At 40.4% G+C, this 21,686-nt stretch overlaps 1 protein-coding gene across 1 annotated transcript in view; it reads left to right on the top strand.

Annotated features, from left to right (window-relative positions):
* NIPSNAP2 (nipsnap homolog 2) overlaps positions 1–21,686 on the top strand; it is a 48,572-nt gene that overhangs the window by 6,464 nt on the left and 20,422 nt on the right. The window contains exons 2-7 of the mRNA XM_089668476.1: positions 9,697–9,836; positions 13,871–13,916; positions 15,173–15,267; positions 19,171–19,241; positions 20,171–20,311; positions 21,164–21,195. Of these exons, the coding sequence (XP_089524602.1) occupies positions 9,697–9,836; positions 13,871–13,916; positions 15,173–15,267; positions 19,171–19,241; positions 20,171–20,311; positions 21,164–21,195 (525 nt within the window). The remainder of the gene's footprint in view (positions 1–9,696; positions 9,837–13,870; positions 13,917–15,172; positions 15,268–19,170; positions 19,242–20,170; positions 20,312–21,163; positions 21,196–21,686) is intronic.

Raw genomic sequence — 21,686 nt, 5'->3', positions numbered from 1 at the left:
GTGACAAATCCCTTGTTGGCAATCACAGAGGTCAGACATTTCCTGTAGTTGGCCACCAGGTTTGCACACATCTCAGGAGTGATTTTGGCCCACTCCTCTTGGCAGATCCTCTCCAAGTCATTAAGGTTTGGTGGATGACGTTTGGCAACTCGAACTTTCAGCTCCCTCCACAGATTTTCAATCGGATTAAGGTCTGGAGACTGGCTAGGCCACTCCAGGACCTTAATCTGTTTCTTCTTGAGCCACTCCTTTGTTGCCTTGGCCATGTGTTTTGGGTCATTGTCATGCTGGAACACCCATCCACAACCCATCTTCAATTACCTAAGTAAGAAGGTTCTCACCCAAGATTTGACAGTACATTGCCCTGTCCATCTTCCCTTTGATGCTGTGCAGTTGTCCTGTCCCCTTAGCAGAAAAACACCCCCAAAGCAGAATGTTTCCACCACCATGTTTGACAGTTGGGATGGTATTCTTGGGGTCATAGGCAGCATTCCTCCTCCTCCAAAGATGGCGAGTTGAATTGATGCCAAAGAGCTCGATTTTGGACTTATCTGACCGCAACATTTTCAACCAGTCCTCCTCTGAATCATTCAGATGTTCAGTGGCAAACTTCAGATGGGCCTGGACATGTGCTTTCTTGAGCAGAGGGACCTTGCAAGCACTTCAGGATTTCAATACTTGTCAGCGTAGTGTGTTACTAATTGTTTTCTTGGTGACTGTGCTCCCAGCTGCCTGGAGATCATTGAGTTCTGGGATGATTCCTCACCGTTTTCATGATCATTGACACTCCAGGAGGTGAGATCTTGCATGGTGCACCAGACCTGGGGAGACTGACAGTTGTTTTGTGTTTCTTCCATTTGAGAATGATTGCACCAACTGTTGTCACCTTCTCATCAAGCTGCTTGGCGATAGTTTGGTAGCCCAGTCCAGCCTTGTGTAGGTCTACAATCTTGTCCCTGACATCCTTGGACAACTCTTTGGTCTTTGCCATGGTGGAGAGTTTGTAATCTGATTGTTTGATTGCTCCTGTGGACAGGTATCTTTTATACAGGTAACACAATTAGATTAGCAGCACTCCCTTTAAGAGACTGCTTCTAATCTCAGCTTGTTACCTGTATGAAAGACACCTGGTAGCCAGAAATCCTGCTGAATGATAGGGGATCAAATACTTATTTCCCTCATGAACATGCAAATCAGTGCATCATTTGTTAGACATGCATTTCTTTTGAATTTTTTGTTGCTATTCTGTCTGTGTTACAATACACCTACCATTCGATTTTTAGACTGATCATACCTTTGTGAGTGGGCAAACATTCAAAATCAGCAGGGGATCAAATACGCATTTCCCTCACTGTGTGTGTGTGTGTGTGTGTATATGTGTGTGTGTGTGTGTGTGTGTGTGTGTGTGTATGTATGTATATATATATATATATATATATATATATATATATACACACACATAAATGTTTTGCCTTTCATTTTCTATTTTCTGCATGGATTGTTTAACAAGGTGAGGGTTCACATATACTTTAAGTATGTATTCCTGACTCAAAAAATACCTTCTATTGCTCTCAACCTCCTTTTTGAATCTCTAAATTCCTTTTTTGTTGCTGTGATCAGACTTCCTATTAGAGGGTGGCTGCATTCATTCTCCATGATCCCACTGTATGTAGGAATATGGCCACCATCTCTTGCTTACTCCCATGATGGACTAGGAATCATGAACTGTGAGATTTGTAGCTTACATAGAGCAGTGCAACTAAATGTGCACAGTGTTCTCCAAACTGAGGCCCTGGGGCCAGATGTGGTCCTTCGCTTGCCTTTATCTGGCCCTTGAGGCATTATTACTGACACCAATAATGGGACATAATTCATTGACACCAACAATGGGGCACTATTCCTTCTACTTACACCAATTTTTCCTCCCCTTTTGTACATTGTTTACTGTCACTGGGTACAGTTCGGCCCCCATTAAAGTTTGAAGGACACTAAATTGGCTCTTTCTTTAGAAAGTTTGGAGACCTCTAGACAAACATAAGTCCACCAAGAAGGAGAGGCAGGAAAACATAGTAAGAAGCAATTTTTTTGAAACCGTAGATTACAGGGCCATTAAGTAGTGGATGAACTGCATGTCCCAATATGCCTGGTGCCCGCCCTTCCACATCTTTTGTATTTTCACCTTGGACTGCTTGTGTTTTGGCACAGGCAGCATCTACATGTCATCCTGTAGTTTGATCCCAGATGTGTGCACAAAAGGTGGCTCCATTGGACCCTGCAAAGGAAAGGGCATGGTAACACACCTTAGTGAGTGAGTTGAAACAAAGTGAAAATTTTCTTTAGAAACTATACTAAATCATTTGCAAGGAAAGCAGCTATAACATTCCTTCCTTAACTTTAAAGTGGATCCTAGTATTGTTGAAAAAACTCTTATAGATAATATAATTTGCAAAGATTTTTAGCAAATGTTGGAAATTTATTTTTCTGTTCTGAACTTATATTTGCCTGACAGTGTACAATCTCAGTGTTCTGTTTTTTTTGGTCAGCACCTAGATCATGTCAGTTTTGTGATGAAATAAGCACTTTTGTTGTTATTCCTTTAGCCACATTTGTAGAAAAAAGAGAGAGAGAGACACCTCCCCCCTCCGCATGGGATCAAGTGTATATAACACTAGGTCCTACTCTGATCTGTGTTGCTGAGCTGAGATGGTGAGCAGCTTGCCTTCCCACCACTGTCTTACCACACTGCTCAGGAGATGAATATATAACTAGGTATTAATGACAGCTCTGGTCTCTGGCAGCAGGCACTGCTGGAGATGAGTTCTGTCGTTCACCACAGCATTAGCCACTTTTTAGATTTTCCCCCTGACTTTTATCAGAATAAAGTTGTCTGGCAGTGGTGTAGCACTTAAAGCGGAGTTCCACTCACCTGTCAAAAAATTAAAGTCAGCATCTACAAAAACTGTAGCTGCTGACTTTGAAAAAAACAGCCACTTACCTGTCCCTCGGTTACGTGTTGTGTCCCCCACAGCCCATTTCACCGGCCCTCCTGGATTCCAGGAGGCCGGCATCTTCAGTGTGGGCACCCGGCTGTGATAGCTTGCGGCTTCACAGCCGGGTACCCACTGCGCATGCACGAGTAGCCTCGCTTCATGAATGGTCCTGTAGTCTTCTGGGACCTGTCACCTGTCCAAAAAGACTACAGGGAGGGAGAGAGCACACCTTCCGTTTCTGACCGCCTAGGCGATCAGATCGGAAATGGGAGCAGGTACCTGTCAAATTCGGGTACCCGGCCCCCAAAGATGCCAATCCTTAATGGGGAGCGGGGGAGCAGTCCTTAAAACGAAACTTCCCCTTTTGGGTGGACCTCCGCTTTATGGTTCAATTTTTTTTCAATGACAGAGCAGGGTCAGCACAAGCTGAAGCGCACAGTGCGCAGAAGTCGCCAATTGTCTGCAGAGTCAATAGCTAAAGACCTCCAAACTTCATGTGGCCTTCACATTAGCACAACAATAGTGTGTAGAGAGCTTCATGGAATGGGTTTCCATCGCCGAGCAGCTGCATCCAAGCCTTACATCACCAAGTGCAATGCAAAGCGTCGGATGCAGTGGTGTAAAGCATGCCGCCACTGGACTCTGGAGTGACGAATCCTGTTTCTCTGTCTGGCAATCCGATGGATGTGTCTGGGTTTGGCAGTTGCCAGCTGAACGGTACTTGCTTGACTGCATTGCACCAAGTGTAACTTTGTGGGAACAGTTTGTGGATGGCCCCTTCCTGTTTCAGCAGGACTGCGCACCACTACACAAAGCAAGGTTCATAAAGACATGGATGAACGACTATGGGGTGGAGAAACTTGACTGGCCTGCACAGAGTCCTGACCTCAACCCGATAGAACACTTTGGAATGAATTAGAGCGGAGACTGCAAGCCAGACCTTTTCATCCAACATCAGTGCCTGACCTCACAAATGCACTTCTGGAAGAATGGTGAAACATTCCCATAGATACATTCCTAAACCTTGTGGACAGCCTTCCCAGAAGAGTTGAAGCTGTTATAGGTGCAAAGGGTGGGCCAACTCAATATTGAACCTACGGACTAAGACTGGGATGCCATTAAAGTTCATGTGTGTGTAAATGCAGGCGTCCCAATACTTTTGGCAATCTAGTGTATGTCCGGTGCACTGGCGGTGTGGATTAAATGCGGTTTGAAAAAGAGTCCTGTCCAATTTCTTAGCAGTGCAGTCTGGTTCAGGTGTGGATTAAAGGCTATTGACTTCTATGGGAACTGTTTCTAAACCGTATATATGTGAACAAGATAAGATCCTGAGCTAATTCTGTCCTGAACCTGATGTAAACCTGACGTCAACCTATGAACAACAACTATGTCAATTGTCTGTAAAACCTGAGCTTCAATCCGCACCGCACATGTGCGAATCAGCACGTAGGGGAGTCTGTCTGTATGAGCCTCATACACAGGTATGCCTTGTTTACATACTGTTGCTGTTTACTTTTTCCTCACATCATTGCTCATTGTTCCTGAGGCTGCTGGGGAAAACAGATGGAAGTGATGTCAGAGCTGGGGGCAGGTGTAAGGCTGGCCAGGGAAACAGCAAATGAGAGAATGAAGGGGGAAGTGATGAAAATGGGAGGTAGTAGGCTGCATGTCTGGCCAACTGCATAGGGGAGCTGGGCACTCAGGTGAGGTTTTATACAGACAGAGGGTGCAGACAGAGACAGGTTAGTTAACAAGCCTACAAATGTACATCTAGCATCAAACTTTTTGGTGCTCTTGCTGTTCTATACAGGGGTTAGACCAAAAAATGTAAACACTACATGATTTTCAGGTGTGAAAGTGACCACGTTTTACCTTGACAGCAGAAGTGATGACACGTTTGCTTCCACTGTGTGATGACACCTAGCTAACTGGTGGGAAGCGTCACTTTTATCAATCACTGTGTGCGCTCCTAGTAATACAGACTTGTGTCAGAGCTTTCTGTGCTTCAAAGGGGGCAAATTGTTGGTGCCCACTTAGCTGGTACATCTGTGACTAACATTGCCAATTTATTTGCCGTGTCGCAAGGTACAGTATCAAAGGTTATGACAGCATTATCTAATGATCCTAACATGAACATTTCTCTGACCATACGCACCCTTAGACCTTACACACTGATCAGCCATGATCACCCAGCTCATATTGAGTAGGTTCCCCTTTTGCTGCCAAAACAGCCCTGGTGATCACGGCAAGACTAGACCTCTGAGGGTATGCTGTGGTATCTGGCACCAAGCTATCAGTAGCAGATCCTTTTAAGTTATGTAAATTGTGAGGTGGGGCCTCCATGGATTGGCCACTACCATCATGGAATACCTTTTCCAAGAAGGAGTGTACTTGGTCAGCAACAATCTTTAAGTATGTGGTGTGTATCAAAGTAACATCCACATGAATGGCAGGACCCAAGGTTCCTCAGCAGAACATTGCCCAAAGAATCACACTGCCTGTGTTGACTTGCCTTCTTTCCATAGTACATAGTGGTACCATCCCTTCCCCAGGTAAGCTCAAAAATTGGACAGTGCATGTGATGTGAGTAGGTACAACCAACAGCAAAGGAATACCATGTTTAGGTTCCATGCACACTAGTGGTTTTTTTTTGTTTGTTTTTTTTAAGCTAAAAAAAAAACTGGATAAAAAATGCTCATAGCATTTTATTAGCCTTTAGGAGCATTAGCATTTTTACAGTACATGTGGAAGAAAAAACAAAATCTAGAAAAAAGCTGTTAGGAGAGTTTTAGCAGCATTTAGTGTTTTTTTTTTTTTTTTTTTTTTCTGCTTGAAAAACGCTCCAAAAAACTACAAATACGATTTTTTTTTTCTGCTCCTAGACATTGAAACTCAAAATATGCTAATATCCTAAAGGTGGGAATACATGATTAGAAAATCGACCGATCGGCCATCCGACGACCGAGAGGCGTTCGTTGTTCGAAATCGTGGCCCATGTTAACTAATCTAAAAAAGATTGTTTGTCGGGCAATACGTAGTGTATAAGTGGAAGTGATGCAGTGTGCGTGTGACCTTGTAGGCATGCCATTATGGCCAGAACGAGCGATATACACAACAATTAACAGCTATGAGTATAATATAGTTTATTACATTAACTATATACATAGTGATACATAAAATATTATATGCAGAATTCTGCTTTCATTATCTCATTAGGCCAATCTACTATTAACATTTGGAGTTTTCATTCATGTTTACGAGGATTCCTTGGACATAAACATCCGGGTCATCTTCTGTTTCCACTCATGCATGATAGCGCTTGATAGATTTGTTTTGTACAACCGTCATACCACCGCATAATAAATCGGTTGTTCCTATGCGAAACAACATCATTTTTCACTGTTGTTCAACCGGATTTTTTTCATTCACAATATCGTTATTGGTTAAAACATCCTGATCATCAACGAAGAGAAAATTGTTTGATCAGTGGTTTTGCAAACTTTTTCATCCAATTGTCTTATCGTGTGTACGGGGCATTAGGTAGTGTGCATGGATACATGGAAGAACACTATTTAGCTTCTAGAAGCAGAAAGAAAATATTCTGATAACAGCTTCTAAGAGCTTAAACAACCGCTAGTGTTCATGGAGCCTTAAAATAAAGGTTTGTTTGAAATTGTTCTGTGTTTTAAAGGAAAGAAATCGTCCATTTCAGTATGTGTGTTTTTTTTTTTTTTGTTGTTTTTTTTTTGTAACTATTTTCTAACTCGTGGTTATATACAGAAAAAAAGATAAGAAAAATAAGTGCATGTTAATGAGATTAATTACAGTTTAAGTGAAGACATTTGGTTCTCTGTCCATAATATGTTAGCTTTGAATTGGATCCTGTTTACTCATTAACCAGTGCTCATCTCTTGGAGCATCACTACTAATGTGTTCAAACTGCAATGCTTTTTGATACCCAAGCAACCAAGCAAAACCCAGTCTCTTTGATTTGTGTGAGCGACTATTGGAGTGGAGCAATATACAGTGTTTTCAAGTATTCAGACCCCCTTCCTTTTTTTTTTTTTTTTTTTATGTCGTTCTGTTGCAGCCTGATACTGCAGTTGTTTAAATTCATTTTTTCTTATTATTCTACACTCAGTACCTCATAATGACGAAGTGAAAACAGATATTTAGAAATTTCTGTGAATTTATGAAAAAGAAAAAACTGAAATATCACATTGGCATAAGTATTCAGACCCTTCGCAACAACATTTGAATTTTAGCTGAAGTGCCTCTCATTTCTCTTGATCGTTGCTCAGATGTTTCTACACCTTTACTGGAGTTCACCTGTGGTAAATTAAATTGATTGGCCATGATTTGGAAAGGCACACACCTCTCTATACAATGCATACTGTATCAGAGGAAAACCATGCAGTCAAAGGAACTGCCAGCAGAGTTCAAAGACAGGATTATAGCAAGGCACAGATCTGAGGAAGGCTACAAAAAGATTTTTGCTGCACTGAAGGTTCCCAAAAGCACAGGGGCCTCTATAACAGTCACACCTTTGGCTGCTTTGTGGCAAGACATTCAGTGCATTTTGGATGGATTTATTAAACTAGTAATTTGGTGTCCCTTTGGTGTGGAGTTACGTTACTGTCAGTCTGCTGTCATTGAATCACTTACATGCTGTACCAGCAAGGTCAGAATGTGTCACATTCATGTTGTGTGACCCTGTTACTATATGCACATCACCTTTTAAGCTATTTAAAGATAAACTTCAGGCAGACATATAACACCATTTCTTCCAGTTATGTATTTTTAAAAAATCTTTACACGAGTTTGCCTACTACTACAAGTGCCTAAATCTGTTCATTTCCCGTAATGCCCTTTTTTTTTTTTTTTTTTGTTTTCCACAAAGCAAACTTGACTTAAAGTGATTGTAAAGTTTGTTTTTTTTTTAACCTCTTGCCCTCCTGAGGATTAACCCCCCCCCCCCCCCCCAACTGGGGCATTTTTTGCGTTATGGCCCTGTGTTACTTTAACTGACAATTGCGCTGTCATGTACCCAAATTAAATTTACGGCCTTTTTTTTTTTTTTTTTTTCCCTTAAATTGAGCTTTCTTTCTGTGATATTTGATCACCTGTGCGTTTTTTTTTTTTTTTCAATCAAGCAAAAAATAAAAAGACCGACAATTTTGATTTAAAAAAAACTAAATTTTTGACTTTTTGCTATTAAACATGTCCAGTAAAAAAATCTAATTTTGTCAAATTTTCACCAAAATGTATTCTTTACTAAAAATAAAATCGAAATGCATGTAAATTAATTGGTTTACTTGAAAGTTAGTGTTTAAAAATAGTATATATACTGAGATTTTTTTTTTAATTTTTACTAGTAATGGTGGCGATCAGAGACTTATAGCGGGACTGTGGCGGACATTCTGACATTGGGGGGAACTGACTTGGTGTCACTGACATTGACACTGTAGTAAACAAAACAGTTCTGCTCCCCATCGGAGATTCTTGGAAATCAATGGGCGCTGGCGAGTAATCACATGCTGGGACCCGGTGATGGACAGTTAAAACTGGAGAGTGCAAAATCTGGTGCAGCTCTGCATGGTGGCCAATCAGTTTTTTAACTTCAGCTTGTTCAATTAAGCTTTGACCAAAAAAACTGCAAGCTGATTGTTTCTCTGCAGAGCTGCACCAGAAGATTGCAGTCTTCAATTTTACTAAATCAACCCCACAGAGCGCGGCTCCATTCCCACCCATCCTCACTGGCTGCGTTTGACAGCAGCAGGGGCCAGTGAGAAGAGAGCCCAGAGAGTCCTGGCTCTCGTGCACATTGCTGGATCAGGATAGGGCTCAGGTGAGTATGGGGGAGAGGGGGAGGCGGGAAAAGCTGCACTCAAAAGGCTTTTTACCTTCATGCGTAGAAGGCATGAAGGTAAAGCATTTCTGCCTTTACAACCGATAGCAGATTTTCTAATGGACACTCGCAAGAACATTCTCATCAGTACATTTGATGATCTGATGAATGTTGTTCAAAAGTACTTAAAAAAATTTTTGCTTTTAATGTTGGAGTAAATGGACTTCCCTGAATAAGAAACAAATTTACTGTTATAAATGTTCCATTCTGCTTCTTCGAATTTTCTTGTAAATGTGATCAAAAACAAATGTCAATTTGACCCCGCTAACCATTAGAAAATCAAATTTGTCAGCCCTGCCATGATGCTAGTGATGTAGTGGCGGAGGAAGGGGGGGATGCCACAGCAGGAGGGAGAAATAGACATTTGATACATCTGGATATGTTTTATACTTAAGTTTGGCATTTTTTTTTTTTTTCGTTCAAGTGGGTTGAACAAAAACGAAAAAAAAAAAAAGATTACTCAATTCCCCCATCCACATATTTTGATGTGGATGAAGGAATCCTCCCTGTTGAGCTGTTCTATTCTGGCTTAACTCACAAGAGTGTGAAGATTGGCTGTAAGGGAGGGAGTATGCATTTTACTTCTTAATTTTGATTGGAGCATACCTATAAACCTTTATGTTGCCATTTGACCATCTTCACTAGACTGATATGACCAAAGTAACCAGTAGTTTCTTGCAATCTGGCATTAACAACGCCAGACTACTTCAGCAGTAGTATCATAGAAGAGTTACAGTATGTGATGCATTGGTATCTGTAAAGATATTAATAATAGCTATCTATATAATTTTCCTGCAGAGGCCTTGCATCATCTGGTCAAAAAGCCAAAGAAGACAGCTGGCTTCGATCCCTCTTTGTACGTAAGGTCGATCCTCGCAAGGATGCCCACTCAAACCTGCTGGCGAAGAAGGAGACCAGCAACCTCTACAAAATACAATGTAATTATTACAGTTCTCTGTTGCATGTGACATCTGTTTCTACAGTAGAGTTGTATAGTAGAACTTTTTTTTTATAGCGAGACACATGGGAAAATTAAATATTAATATTTAATCTTTTTTTTTTCTTTTCAAAATATACAAACAGCATAGAAAACAGAAACAATTTAAGATATGTCATATGCATATAAAAAAATGTAGACACAAAGATTGTTAGGCTAGGACAGGGGTGGGCAAACTTTTTGACTTGAGGGCCGCAATGGGTTCATATATTGGACCCGGGGGCCGGACCAAGAGTAGATGAATGATGTGTATGTGTCATCCATAGTAAGTATAGTAATATTCCCCCATAGTAAGCATAGTAATTCATCCCCCATATAGTAATTCATCCCCCCTATAGTAATTCATCCCCCCTATAGTAATTCATCCCCCCTATAGTAATTCATCCCCCATATTAATTCATCCCCCATATAGTAATTCATCCCCCCTATAGTAATTCATTCCCCATATATTATTCATCCCCCATATTAAGTCCCCAAGTCCCCCCTGTGTCAATTCACTTACCTTTGCTCCGCGCGTTCCTCTCGCCATGTTCCCGCGCCGTTCCGGTGTAGCATGAAAATCTGTCTCCTATGAGGATCTGCCCCCTCGACGTATCTGCGCATGTGCCAGTTTCAGGCATTAGCAGCCGATCGGCGATCTCCGGCACATGCGCAGATACGTCGAGGGGGACAGATCCTCATAGGAGACAGATTTTCATGCTACACCGGTCTTCAGGGCGGACTTTGAGAGGAGCCTAGCGGGAGCCTAGCTCCGCGGGCCATATTAAAAGGTCCGCCGGGCCGTATACGGCCCGCGGGCCGTAGTTTGCCCATTGCTGGGCTAGGATAACACTATTGTGGGTACAGAAGCACTTGTAAATCCTGCGTGTTCAGCTCTTTAGCAGAAACGTGGGGGTGCCATTAATTCTTATTGATAAACCCACGCATCTGAGCATGCAACACATTTTAGGGCACCATGAAATTGCATGGTTCCGCATCACCTTGTGGTTCCATACAGCTGTCCTATGGGTGCACTTTGGTTAAAGGGTCAGGGACCTTTTCCCTGCGTTTCCCGTAGGTATAGCAGCCCATTCAAATGAATGGACTGCTATGCCTTTGCAAATACTGCACGCAGGACCTGCAATAGTGTATCATGAAAAGTATAGTAAGTTGAGGAGTATTCATGATTCTATCACCTATAAGTTTATGGTTTACAGTGGGTATAGAAAAGAATCGCTCCCCCCCTTAAAATAATTATTTTGTTGCTTTGCAGCCTGAAATGAAAACACACAGTTGTTGTTTTATCCAACTGTATTTATACAGTGCAACTTATAACATCCAAGTGAAAGATATAACACCAGAAAAAAATAAAATTCAAAAACAGAATCACTGAGTAAAAAGAAGGCTCACCCCTTTGTGTTAGTACTTTGTTGAACCACCTTTTGCTTTAATTACAGCTTTTAGTCTGCAGGGATATGTCTCTACTAGCTTTGCACTTCTAGACTTTGCAGTATTTTCCCACTTTTCTTTGCAGAACTGCTCAAGTTCAGTTAAATTTAATGGTGACTAGGCCATGCAAGGACATTCGTCTTTTTCTCCTTCAACCACTGTGCGGTAATGTTTGCTGTTTGCTTTGGGTCATTGTCATGTTGGAAGGTAAACTTTCTTCCCATTTACAACTTTCAACAGATTTTCCTCAAGAATTTGATGGTGTTTTGCCCCATCCATTTTCCTTCTATCTTGACAAGTGCTCCAGTCCCTGCTGCAAAGAAACACCCCCATAACAGTATATTACCCCCTCCATGCTTTATTGTAGGAATGGTGTTATTTAGATGGTGACCTGTATTGGATTTATGTCAGACATACCGTTTAGTGTGAGGCCAAATAATTACATTTTAGTCTTATCTGACCAGAACACCTTTTTCCATGTGGCCTCAGAATCTTTAAAGTGCATTTTTGGCAAAGCTCAGTCGTGACTGCATGTGACCTTTCTTGAGGAGTGGCTTTTTTCTTTCAACCTTCCCATACAAACCACATTTGTGATATTGTTGTCACATGTACACAATGACCACTCTTTGTCATAAATTTCTGCAACTGCATCAGATTTGCTGTAGGCCTCTTGGTAGCCTCTCTGACCAGTTTCCTGCTGACCCTTTCATCCAGTTTGGAGCGACGTCCTGATTGAAGAAGGGTTTGTGTTGTACAAAATACCTTCCACTTCTTAACAATGGACTTCACTTTGCTTCTAGGCATTGATAGATCCTTTGATTTTTTTTTTTTTTTTTTTAATCCATTTGCTGACTTTTGCCTCTCCAGAGCATTATCCCAGAGCATTTTTTCTTTCTTTTTTTTTTTTTTAGAAGGCAATTTGTTTTTATTTAACGATTATATTGCTCCTCTAACCTGTGTAATTTAATGGCAGGAGCCTTTCACTAAAAGTTTCTGTACAATATATGGCTTTAATGGGATTTTATAAATAAAGCTTGTTTAAATTGAGAGACACAGATGAAGGAGGCATCAAAAGAAAGGCAACCCTAGAAAAACTGTAGTAGAATCCTTGCCATGTGGCCTTCAGGCTTTAAAAGCATACGTATCTTAATAAATCTTAACATAACTTCTGGTTTATTGTCTTTCACAAAAAAGACAACCCTAGTACTCAAAATAGGTTGCAACCTCCTCCTTTTGATGTGCTTGTTTCTATTTACATCCTTGGCAGCAGTCCTACATTCTTGGCAAAGTTCCAAGCAGGGACTGCTTATCCACTTACGACCAGTCACTGGACTTCAAGTGGTTGTACCGGGATGATGCATGCAACTGCAGGCATCACCCTGGTACTGTTTTTTTAGAGCCGGAAGTCCGCTCTCTTGTAAAAGCAATCAGAACAGCTAACTAGCTGCTCGTTTGCTTGTACAATCAGCGGTAGGGGACGTCACCCCCCCGCCACCTTCTGTGACTCTCTCAGGCTCTCCCATCCCACCAGGTGACCCAAGTGAGCAGCTGGCATGTTTTCCAGCTGTTCGGAAAGCCAAAAAACGCCAGCTCTCTGTTTCATATAACCTGACATCACTTCCGGTTTACTCAGAAGTAAATGGCAGCATTCAAAAATACCAATCTTGGTGTTTTGAGTGCTTTTAAGTGTAGAAGATAGATTTGTGGTCTTATAGACCCTGATCCCAACATAAAGAATACCTGTCACATGCATATTGCTGTCACAAGGGGATGTTTACATTCCTATTGACAGCAGTAAAAGTGATAAAAAAATGTAAAGGAACAATGTAAAAATAAAAAGCCTACAATAAATTAATAATTAAAAAAAAGAAATTAAAGAGCCCCCATCCCCTTGTGCTTGCGTGCAAAGGTGCACTCATGCAAACATCGATTGTGAGAAATCGTCGCAAAGCATCAGATTGTGGGCAGTAATTCTAGCACCAGACCTCCTCTGTAAATATAAAATGGTAACCTGTAAAGGCTTTTAAAGCATCACCTATAGATAGTAAAATTTATACAGTTTGTCGCCACTGCATGGGTGCGCACAATTTTAAAGTGTGACATGTTTAGTAACTATTTACTCAGCGTAACATCATCTTTTATATTTTACAAATAAATTTGGTTATGTATTGGTTTATTTTTGCATTAAAATAAAAAAAAGTATTTTTTTCCCAAAAAATTTAGTTTGAAAACCTCTGCTCAAATACATGTGACATAAAAAATTAGCAAAATCCACCAATTTATTCACAGGGGCCTCTGCCTAAAAATATATAATGTTTTGGGGATTCTAAGATATTTTCTAGCACAAAAAAAAAAATGATTGTAATATATGTAAACAAAAAGTGCCAGAAAAAGCCTGGTCTTCAAGTGGGTCTGAGAGTTTTAAGTGGGAGATCTGGATAAGTGTCCTTTTTTCCCCAACAGATATCAGCATTTATTAAACATATGTATGTGGAATGCTGTGAATATCTGCTTTGTAGTTAATCTTGAAACATTTTTATTTTATAGTTCATAATGTAAAGCCGGAATATCTAGAAGCCTACAACAAGCTTTGGTGAGTCTGCTATTGTTCAGAATTAGTCTCTTTTACCCAAATGATAGCTTGGGACTCATGTACACAGGCCTATGCTTGTGTCTGAACTACTTCTTTCCCTCATACAAGTCAAATATGAATGCAGAAGATACTTGATACAGTTCAGAAGCAGCTCCATAAGCAAATGGGAGCAAGGCAACTCAAATGCAACGCAGAAGCACCTTTAAGAAATACTACATTTTACTAACTTCTGAGTCTGTTTATGTAGTTGAGCCCTTACTTGAGTTTACATCTCTTAGGCTAGTGTAAATGAAGTTTGGTGGCTCACCTCTGACATAATTTTGTGAAACATTTTTGATGTATGCGGAAAACAATATGGGCCAATGTAACTATGTATGTATAAAAACATACATACCTGGAACACAACTCAAGAGTGTAACTGAACTGTACCTTTGGTACAGTTAACTTGTAAATATATCATCCGACTTTCTGCCTTCCCAACAACCCCCCTTTCTTCCCCCAGCAAGAACTGAGACTGCAATTAAAAAAAGGCACAAAATGCTTCATGATCTGCTAATCAGTGCCTTTATTTATGTCTGTGCACCTTTTCACTATTATAATTTTACAAAAACAACAGATGTCATTGTATGATCAAATTTTATGTATATGGATAATCTTGGCTGCCTGCAAAATTGTCTTTTAAATATGTTCATTTATTGATGGATTAGGAAAACAATCTTCACACACTTGGTGCTCATTCACACTGGATCCAACTTTGAAATCATGCCACTTCACAGTCACATGTTAGTGCAACTTGGCTGACATCTGTGTGATTTCATGCATAGTAGTCTATGCAAGTCACATTTGAAATCGCAAAAAAATAGTGCAGGAACTTTTTTTTTTTTTCTTCAAATCGGTGCAGCAACGTAAAGTCGGATACACCGATTTGAACTGTTCCATTGCCAACAATAAGTTGCGACTTATGCGTTTTTAAAATTGTTAAATCGTATGTGAACTAGGGCTTAGTGCCTTTTTTGCTGTCTCTGTAGCTGGTACAATTACAATATTTAGTTTTATAACAAGTGCTATTTAATGTATGTACAGTATATCTGAGCATAGTTTGTTTTGATAATAGAATGGTTCACAGTATTTAATAAATGAAAATTAACTGTTAGTGCAAATAAAAGAATATCATGTAGAGTACTCAACTCTTCTGTTAGAAGTGCTTCATAACAGCTGTAATCATGTAAAATTGTTTTACTTTTGTTGTATTTAAGCGAAGAGATATTGCCAAAGATCCATGAAGAAGAACATTATCCCTGTACGCTAGTAGGGACTTGGAATACATGGTACGGAGAACAAGATCAGGCAGGCAAGTGTAATAAGCCTCTTGGCATCATTTGATATTGAATTGCTTATTTAAAAACCAAATGTTTAATATTCTGGTGTTCTCTAATGTGAAGTGCTGCTTTTTTAGGGCTAATTCACGCTAGTTTTGGTTTCTGAAGTATAAGCAACATTCGGATCGCTCTTCAGAGAACTTTTAACAGGTGGTGAGGAGGCGTTATATCACCTCTGTACCTCCTGTTTTAACCCTTTGAACCCAGCACTAGCATAATGTGGGCAGTCTCCCACGGTTATGGGGTGTTTGCAGAGCAGCCACAATAACTTGAATGGGTTGTGTTTTCAAGGCGCTGTGACCACTGAAAGTGACATGGGGTATAAATACTGCTGCAAGCATGGTATTTCTACACCTCTGGCCACTGCCTCTGCAGGTACACACTGTAAGTTGGGGAGCAGTAAAAGTGCGGCTCAACAATGGGGTTTTATCACCCCCAGCTGATAGTGTGAACAAGCTCTTATGCACCTTTGTTGTTCACAACCACAGTTCAAGGAAAGATTAAAAATTATGTAGCTAAAAAACGAAATGTGGAATTTATGCATATAATTTCTGTAATTTTATGTTTTACCATTTGTATTGATCTGGCAAGGAAAACACAGACGGAGGAATTCGTATGTCTGGCTTGTGCCACTGTGCAACAAATATTGGTGCAGGCAACAGATTCATGTACAATACAGACATTCCATCCTGCCGCTGCATCTGTATAGACAGGGCTTTTGAGGCTGGGTGGGTGATGCCTGATGTAGCTTCAGAGACACTGGTTTCCCATCAAGTCTTCAACATTTGTGATCTTGACAGCAGGCAGTGCACATGTACAGATATGTGGCCTGCAAAAATTAAATGGCCTGTGTCTTGTTCAGTGTACCACTACTGACCACAACCTCTGCTACAGCCGTGTGCAGTAATGATTTTAAACAAGTGGTGAGGAGGCGACATATTGTCTCTTCACCACCTGTCAACCACCTCCTGACAATCGAGTCGACATGCATACCTTTTTCAAAGGGCTACCGCAAATTTGAATGAGCCCTTACAGTTGTGAGATGTTGAATTACTGATCACACTGGGGCCATTAGTTCCCCTAACACACCAGAATCAAGATCCATCTTCTAGTGGGTATGCAACATTAGACCTATCCATCATGTCGCCTTCAGGAGGAGCTAGCAGAAGGTATTTTTCATATATAATGTTTCATTTTTATTTTTAAGATCTATGCAAAACAGATTTGCTTTGTGTTAAAATTCTTATCTGTATTTATTAATGTTTAGAAACACCATGCTTTTATGTATAGTGTATAGTTTGTAATCCACTGTACCAGGGGGAGCCTCATATACACATTTACATACAAAAGGTCTTCCTGCTTTGATGTATTGCATAGTGGTTTTGCTTTACTGTCTCTTCTCACAATTCAAGTCTATAAATTGGCAATTTCATTGAAAATAATTTGATCCCATTGTTTAATAACATGGCGTTGCTATTGCTAGTGGCTAATCTACAAAAGTATAATATGATTTAAGCTGACCTGGAACCTGTGTGCAGATAAGGAGTTCTAGCTTTCCTTTTGTGCATGCTTGTTCAGGATCAGTGATGGTAGGTCAGAATTGTCAGGCAGCTAGCATTTTCATATCGAGATCAACATTGCCAGCCCCTGAAATTTTCCCAGGACTGGTTCAGTGTAACGTAGTATAAATTTACCTAATTGATCATTGAGGGACACAGGGTCAGAAGGAATTCTGAGACACTGTGTGATACTATCAAATTCAGAAAAATTAGACACTGGCAACAACAATACAGAAAATTGTTAAACAGGCCGTATAATCGCACACATGCTCATGTCCTAGGAGATTTCTCACAGAAAACAACCACAGTTTTTTTTGTTTTTATTAAAACCTTTTTTTCAGTCAAGTTACTTTGTCCACTGCAAAGCCAAGAGATTTTCCAGATTGTCTGTTCCTCAGCACTGCCTTGACTCTCGAAAGATTAGGTTGGATCCTGAACCTTCAGAAGTCATCATTGGAGACTACCCATCACTTAGAGTGTCTAAGCCACCTTCTAGACGCTGCTTAGTCCAGGTTACTCTTTCCACACAAGAAACTCCTGACCCCCTGTTCCTAGATTTGCACTCTGCAGTCCACAAACTGTCTCACTTTCTGCTGTCCTGGGTATGATCGTGGCCCGTTGAAGAAATTCCCTTCACCCAATTCCACTTCCGACCATTGCAACTGAAAATTCTGGATATATGTTACAAAGAGTTGCAATTTCTTAACAGTCACATGACTGACACCCAAGCCCAACCGATCCCTGACTTGTTGGCTCACAAACCGTGCCTTGGAGTCAGAAAATTCCTTCTTCCTATTGGTCTGGAGGATCTAGCCACCTGGTCTTATGTTCAGATGTTCTAGAAGTTTTAGCAGGTGGATGTTTAGGCCTCCACTGATTCAAGCTTCTGGAATAAGGTTCTTCAGGCAGCTCTTTGAGCTGCAAGTAGCCCCCCGGTTTTACTGTGTTGTTTGCAGGCATGTTTGCTTTTTGTTTGCTGTGTTGACCACCCCTCAGTTGAACTTTTTTGGGAAGTTGAAGAAATCTAACTCTGTGTCCTATAATTAACAATTAAAAACAGGATGTTTGACTTCTAAAATCTTTTTTCTTTGAACCATTAACGGACACAAGTCCCACTCCTCTATCTAATAGTCACTTCTGCTGCTTTTCCACAACACCGAAGCATGATTAAGGTGGGAGGGGTTATTCTGCTTGTTCAACAATTGTTTTCCTATGGTCTAAGGCAGACCATAGACGAGCCGTTGATCGGCCGAATTTTCGGCTGATAAACGAAAAATCGGTCGGCCCCGTTGCCGATGCTGCCACCCATGTCCACGAAAAACGGCCATTTTTTGCGGATTTTCCAGCATGACCAATAAAAATAAATGAGGAGATCCGCAAAAAATGGCCGACGGGCTGGCCCCACTAACGGCGTGATTATCGGCCGATTTTTCATGCGGATGAAAATTCGGCCGATAAACAACCCGTCTATGGCCTGCATAATTCTCCTGGTTGCGGCATAACCTATTGTTTCAGAATGCCTTCTGGCCTTGTCCCTTTAAAATAACATTCTAGTCAAATCCTAACTATACCTAAATCTACACCCATCCCCATTTTAAGCCTATTCTAATTTCCATGTGAAAGGAAAGATGTCTATGCTTACCTGTGCTGAGGGCGCTCTGTTCCAGTCACATTGGTTTCCAGCACCAGCTTCACTGCAAAGGAGGGGCAGCCGACAACGGGGTGTAGTCATCACCCAGGCTCTACTGCTGTTGTCAGTGATCTCTCTTCACCGAAGCTGGCCGCTGCGGAGATCATGTGACCGGAACGGAACCACCCCCCATAATAGGTAAATATAAACATCTCTCCTTTACAGGGTAGTTAGAAAAGGCATAGAATGAGGACGGGAGCAGGTTTAGGTATGATTTAGGATTTGACTGGAATGCTCCTTTAATCAACTTCTAGAAAAGATCCACAATTCTGTTTTTAGGGCACATGCATTGGTGCGATGTGGTGCTCTTCATTCTGCATTATACCCCAACACACCTTGACATGCATTGTAGCACTCCACAATGCAGGGTAGCACACTATAGCACATTGTAGTGTGCTTTACAGAAAATAGTGCATGCACCTATTTTGGTGCATTAGTCAAAAAATCATACTTTCCCTTGAACACACCACATTACTGTAAATTCTAAAACTGTTGAATGGAATAACTTTTAAGAATACTCAGTAATGCATAAAGTGGATAAATATTACTTTTGCATTTTTAAAACATTTTACAAACCCTGAAGGAATGTGTGGTGCACAGGCTTACATGACTTTGTTACATTGCAGTTCACTTGTGGAGGTATGAGGGAGGATATCCAGCATTGACAGAGGTGATGAGTAAACTCAGAAAAAACCAGGTAAGCCTTCCCTATAGTTACTACTATATGGTGATTGTTATTGTGATTACTGATTCTGAGACTGTAATCTTTGTGGTTAAGTTCTTTTTCTGCCTTGAGTATTTGTGTGCAATAGCCCCTCTATTTCCTCCCTTTCAGTAACAGTATTTGTCATGGACAACGTATGGGATAAATTACAACAGATTATATGCAACTGCTGGCATTCGATGAAAAAAAATTCTGTTGAGAAATAAATCTTGTGTTGACATTCATTGTATATAAGAAGCTTGTCCAACATGCACTTGGCAGGGTTTAAAAAAAAAAAAGAAAAGGAATCTTTAGACTACTCATTCATTTTAAACACACAGAGCATACCTTGCTTTCACTCCCAGTGCTGCAAGATCTCAAAATTCCATGTATTAACAGAGGGATGTGCCTCCTCCCACAAGAAAGCATTTGGTGCCTGACCACCTTATTGCCAGAACTGATAATTGTCATTGGTGGGGCCTGCCAAGGCCTTTGGAAGAATCCCCTATAAAAAGTAAGAGTTTTCACTGGAACCTTAGGTAACTTTTAGGGAAAGTACATATAAATAAATATATGCTATGGTACCTTTAAGGTGCTGCTACTAAAGTAATATTACATGCACCCAGTACAGGTGTACCCATTTGACATACTCTTTTGGTGTACTACAGTGACATTATTTTTTTTTCCACATTCCATAATGTACTTGCTACATTTCTTCAAAGAACTAATTCATTATTACTGATACCAGATTTGTGGGGGAAAAAAATACATGGAGGTGCCCATTTCAGATGTCAGAAAAAGTAAGGCAGAACATGACTTATCAGTAAATTACATTACCTGCTTGATAATGCCTCCACTTATATTAGATGTCCTGTTCTTGCTGTGATTTACATTTTAATGCTGTGCTTTCCCTTCTTTCCTAGGAGTTCACAGAGTTTCGCAAAGAACGGGGCAACATGTTGCTGTCTCGTAAAAATCAGCTGCTTTTAGAGTTCAGCTTCTGGAATGAACCTGTCCCAAGGCAAGGGCCCAACATATATGAGCTGAGGTCCTACCAGCTGAGGGTAGGTATATTTTTCTTTATAAAAATATGTGAATAGTCCATGTTTTTACTTGTATTAATACGGTGTTGCAGACAAATATGTTTACATTTTGGGAAAAATACTAGGATTTTCCTGTGTCCGATAGAAAGTCTGTCAACTGAGACAGTATTAGCTTTCAGAGCAATAGTTGTGCTGGCTGCAGTTGTAGAATGAGAGATGTGACTAATAAATATATTACATGTGATGCCAAGACACCTTAGCCTTACTTTTATGTTTAGACACTTGAAATGATGATTTCACACCGTACTGAAACTCCACTGTTGGGTAGTAGCAACTATGATGGTAAATACATCAGGTTTCAGTTCAATTCTGCAACTGTAGCTTCTGGACTACTTAGAAGGTAACCTACAGTGTGTTCTGTATCACCTTCTTCAATGCTGTGTTGAAACTAGACCAGGCCAAATTTTTTAAATCTTATTTTCTTACAAGCATCTTAATACCCACTTTATGAGTTCTATACCTTTTAAACAGGGTTTCTCTGATGTTTGAGGAAATTGAAGTTTCAAACTCCCTTTTAAGTACATTTAGAATGCTGTGATTGGTAATGTCATTTTTTAAGCATAATGACAACCTGTTTCTTGCATAAGGTAAGAGTTAAGGAAAGCAAAATAAAATACTGAGAGATTAGCAGTTCTCAGTAGCAGAGCCTGGGGCATAGTAGATCATACTCATTTTCTGGCACCAGCATCTTGCTGCACACATATAGCACGTTTTGTCATTTAAATAAGACTGATTTAACTAGGTAACATTGTTAGCTCTATCGTTCATACACTTCCATTGTGCTACATGGGACATGCTTTTTTTCTCTTCCAGCCTGGAACCATGATTGAATGGGGAAACCACTGGTAAGGACACAACCTGCTAGACTTGTATTTGTTTATCACTTAAGTAGAAGGCCTTATGCACACTGGGCATTTGCCCAGCTCTTCTGAATGCTTTTTCTCCTGGCAGGAGAAAGCCACATTTTGCAAACATATTTAGGCATGTCAAACTTTTGGGCGTTCATCCATTTAATTGGCCCAAATATTAATTTTATTGTGGCCATTGAAATGAATAAAATGCTCAAGCGCTAAATGCACCTAACGTTTAGGCATATTTGCGCTTGTCGGGTGTTTTTTTTTTTTTTTTTTTTTTTTCTGCTCAAATGCTTCTCTCCTGAATGCGCCAATGATGTGTTTTTTTTTTTTGGGGGGGGGGGAGAGAGTTCTGCCTTTTTAAATGCCTATGTGTGCATGGACACATAGATTAGAATAGAGGAGCATTTAGGGCCACAAAAAAAGCCAAACACCCTTAAAAGCTGTGTTTTTGATGTCCATTGTGCATGAGACCCAGGGAT

The sequence above is a fragment of the Staurois parvus genome, unplaced genomic scaffold (genome assembly GCF_062004578.1).
Source record: "Staurois parvus isolate SC_StPar_1 unplaced genomic scaffold, SC_StPar_1.0 ptg000058l, whole genome shotgun sequence".
Taxonomy (NCBI): Eukaryota; Metazoa; Chordata; class Amphibia; order Anura; family Ranidae; genus Staurois; species Staurois parvus.
Note: the sequence above shows the minus strand (reverse complement) of the source record. Positions and strands in the feature narration are given on the sequence as shown.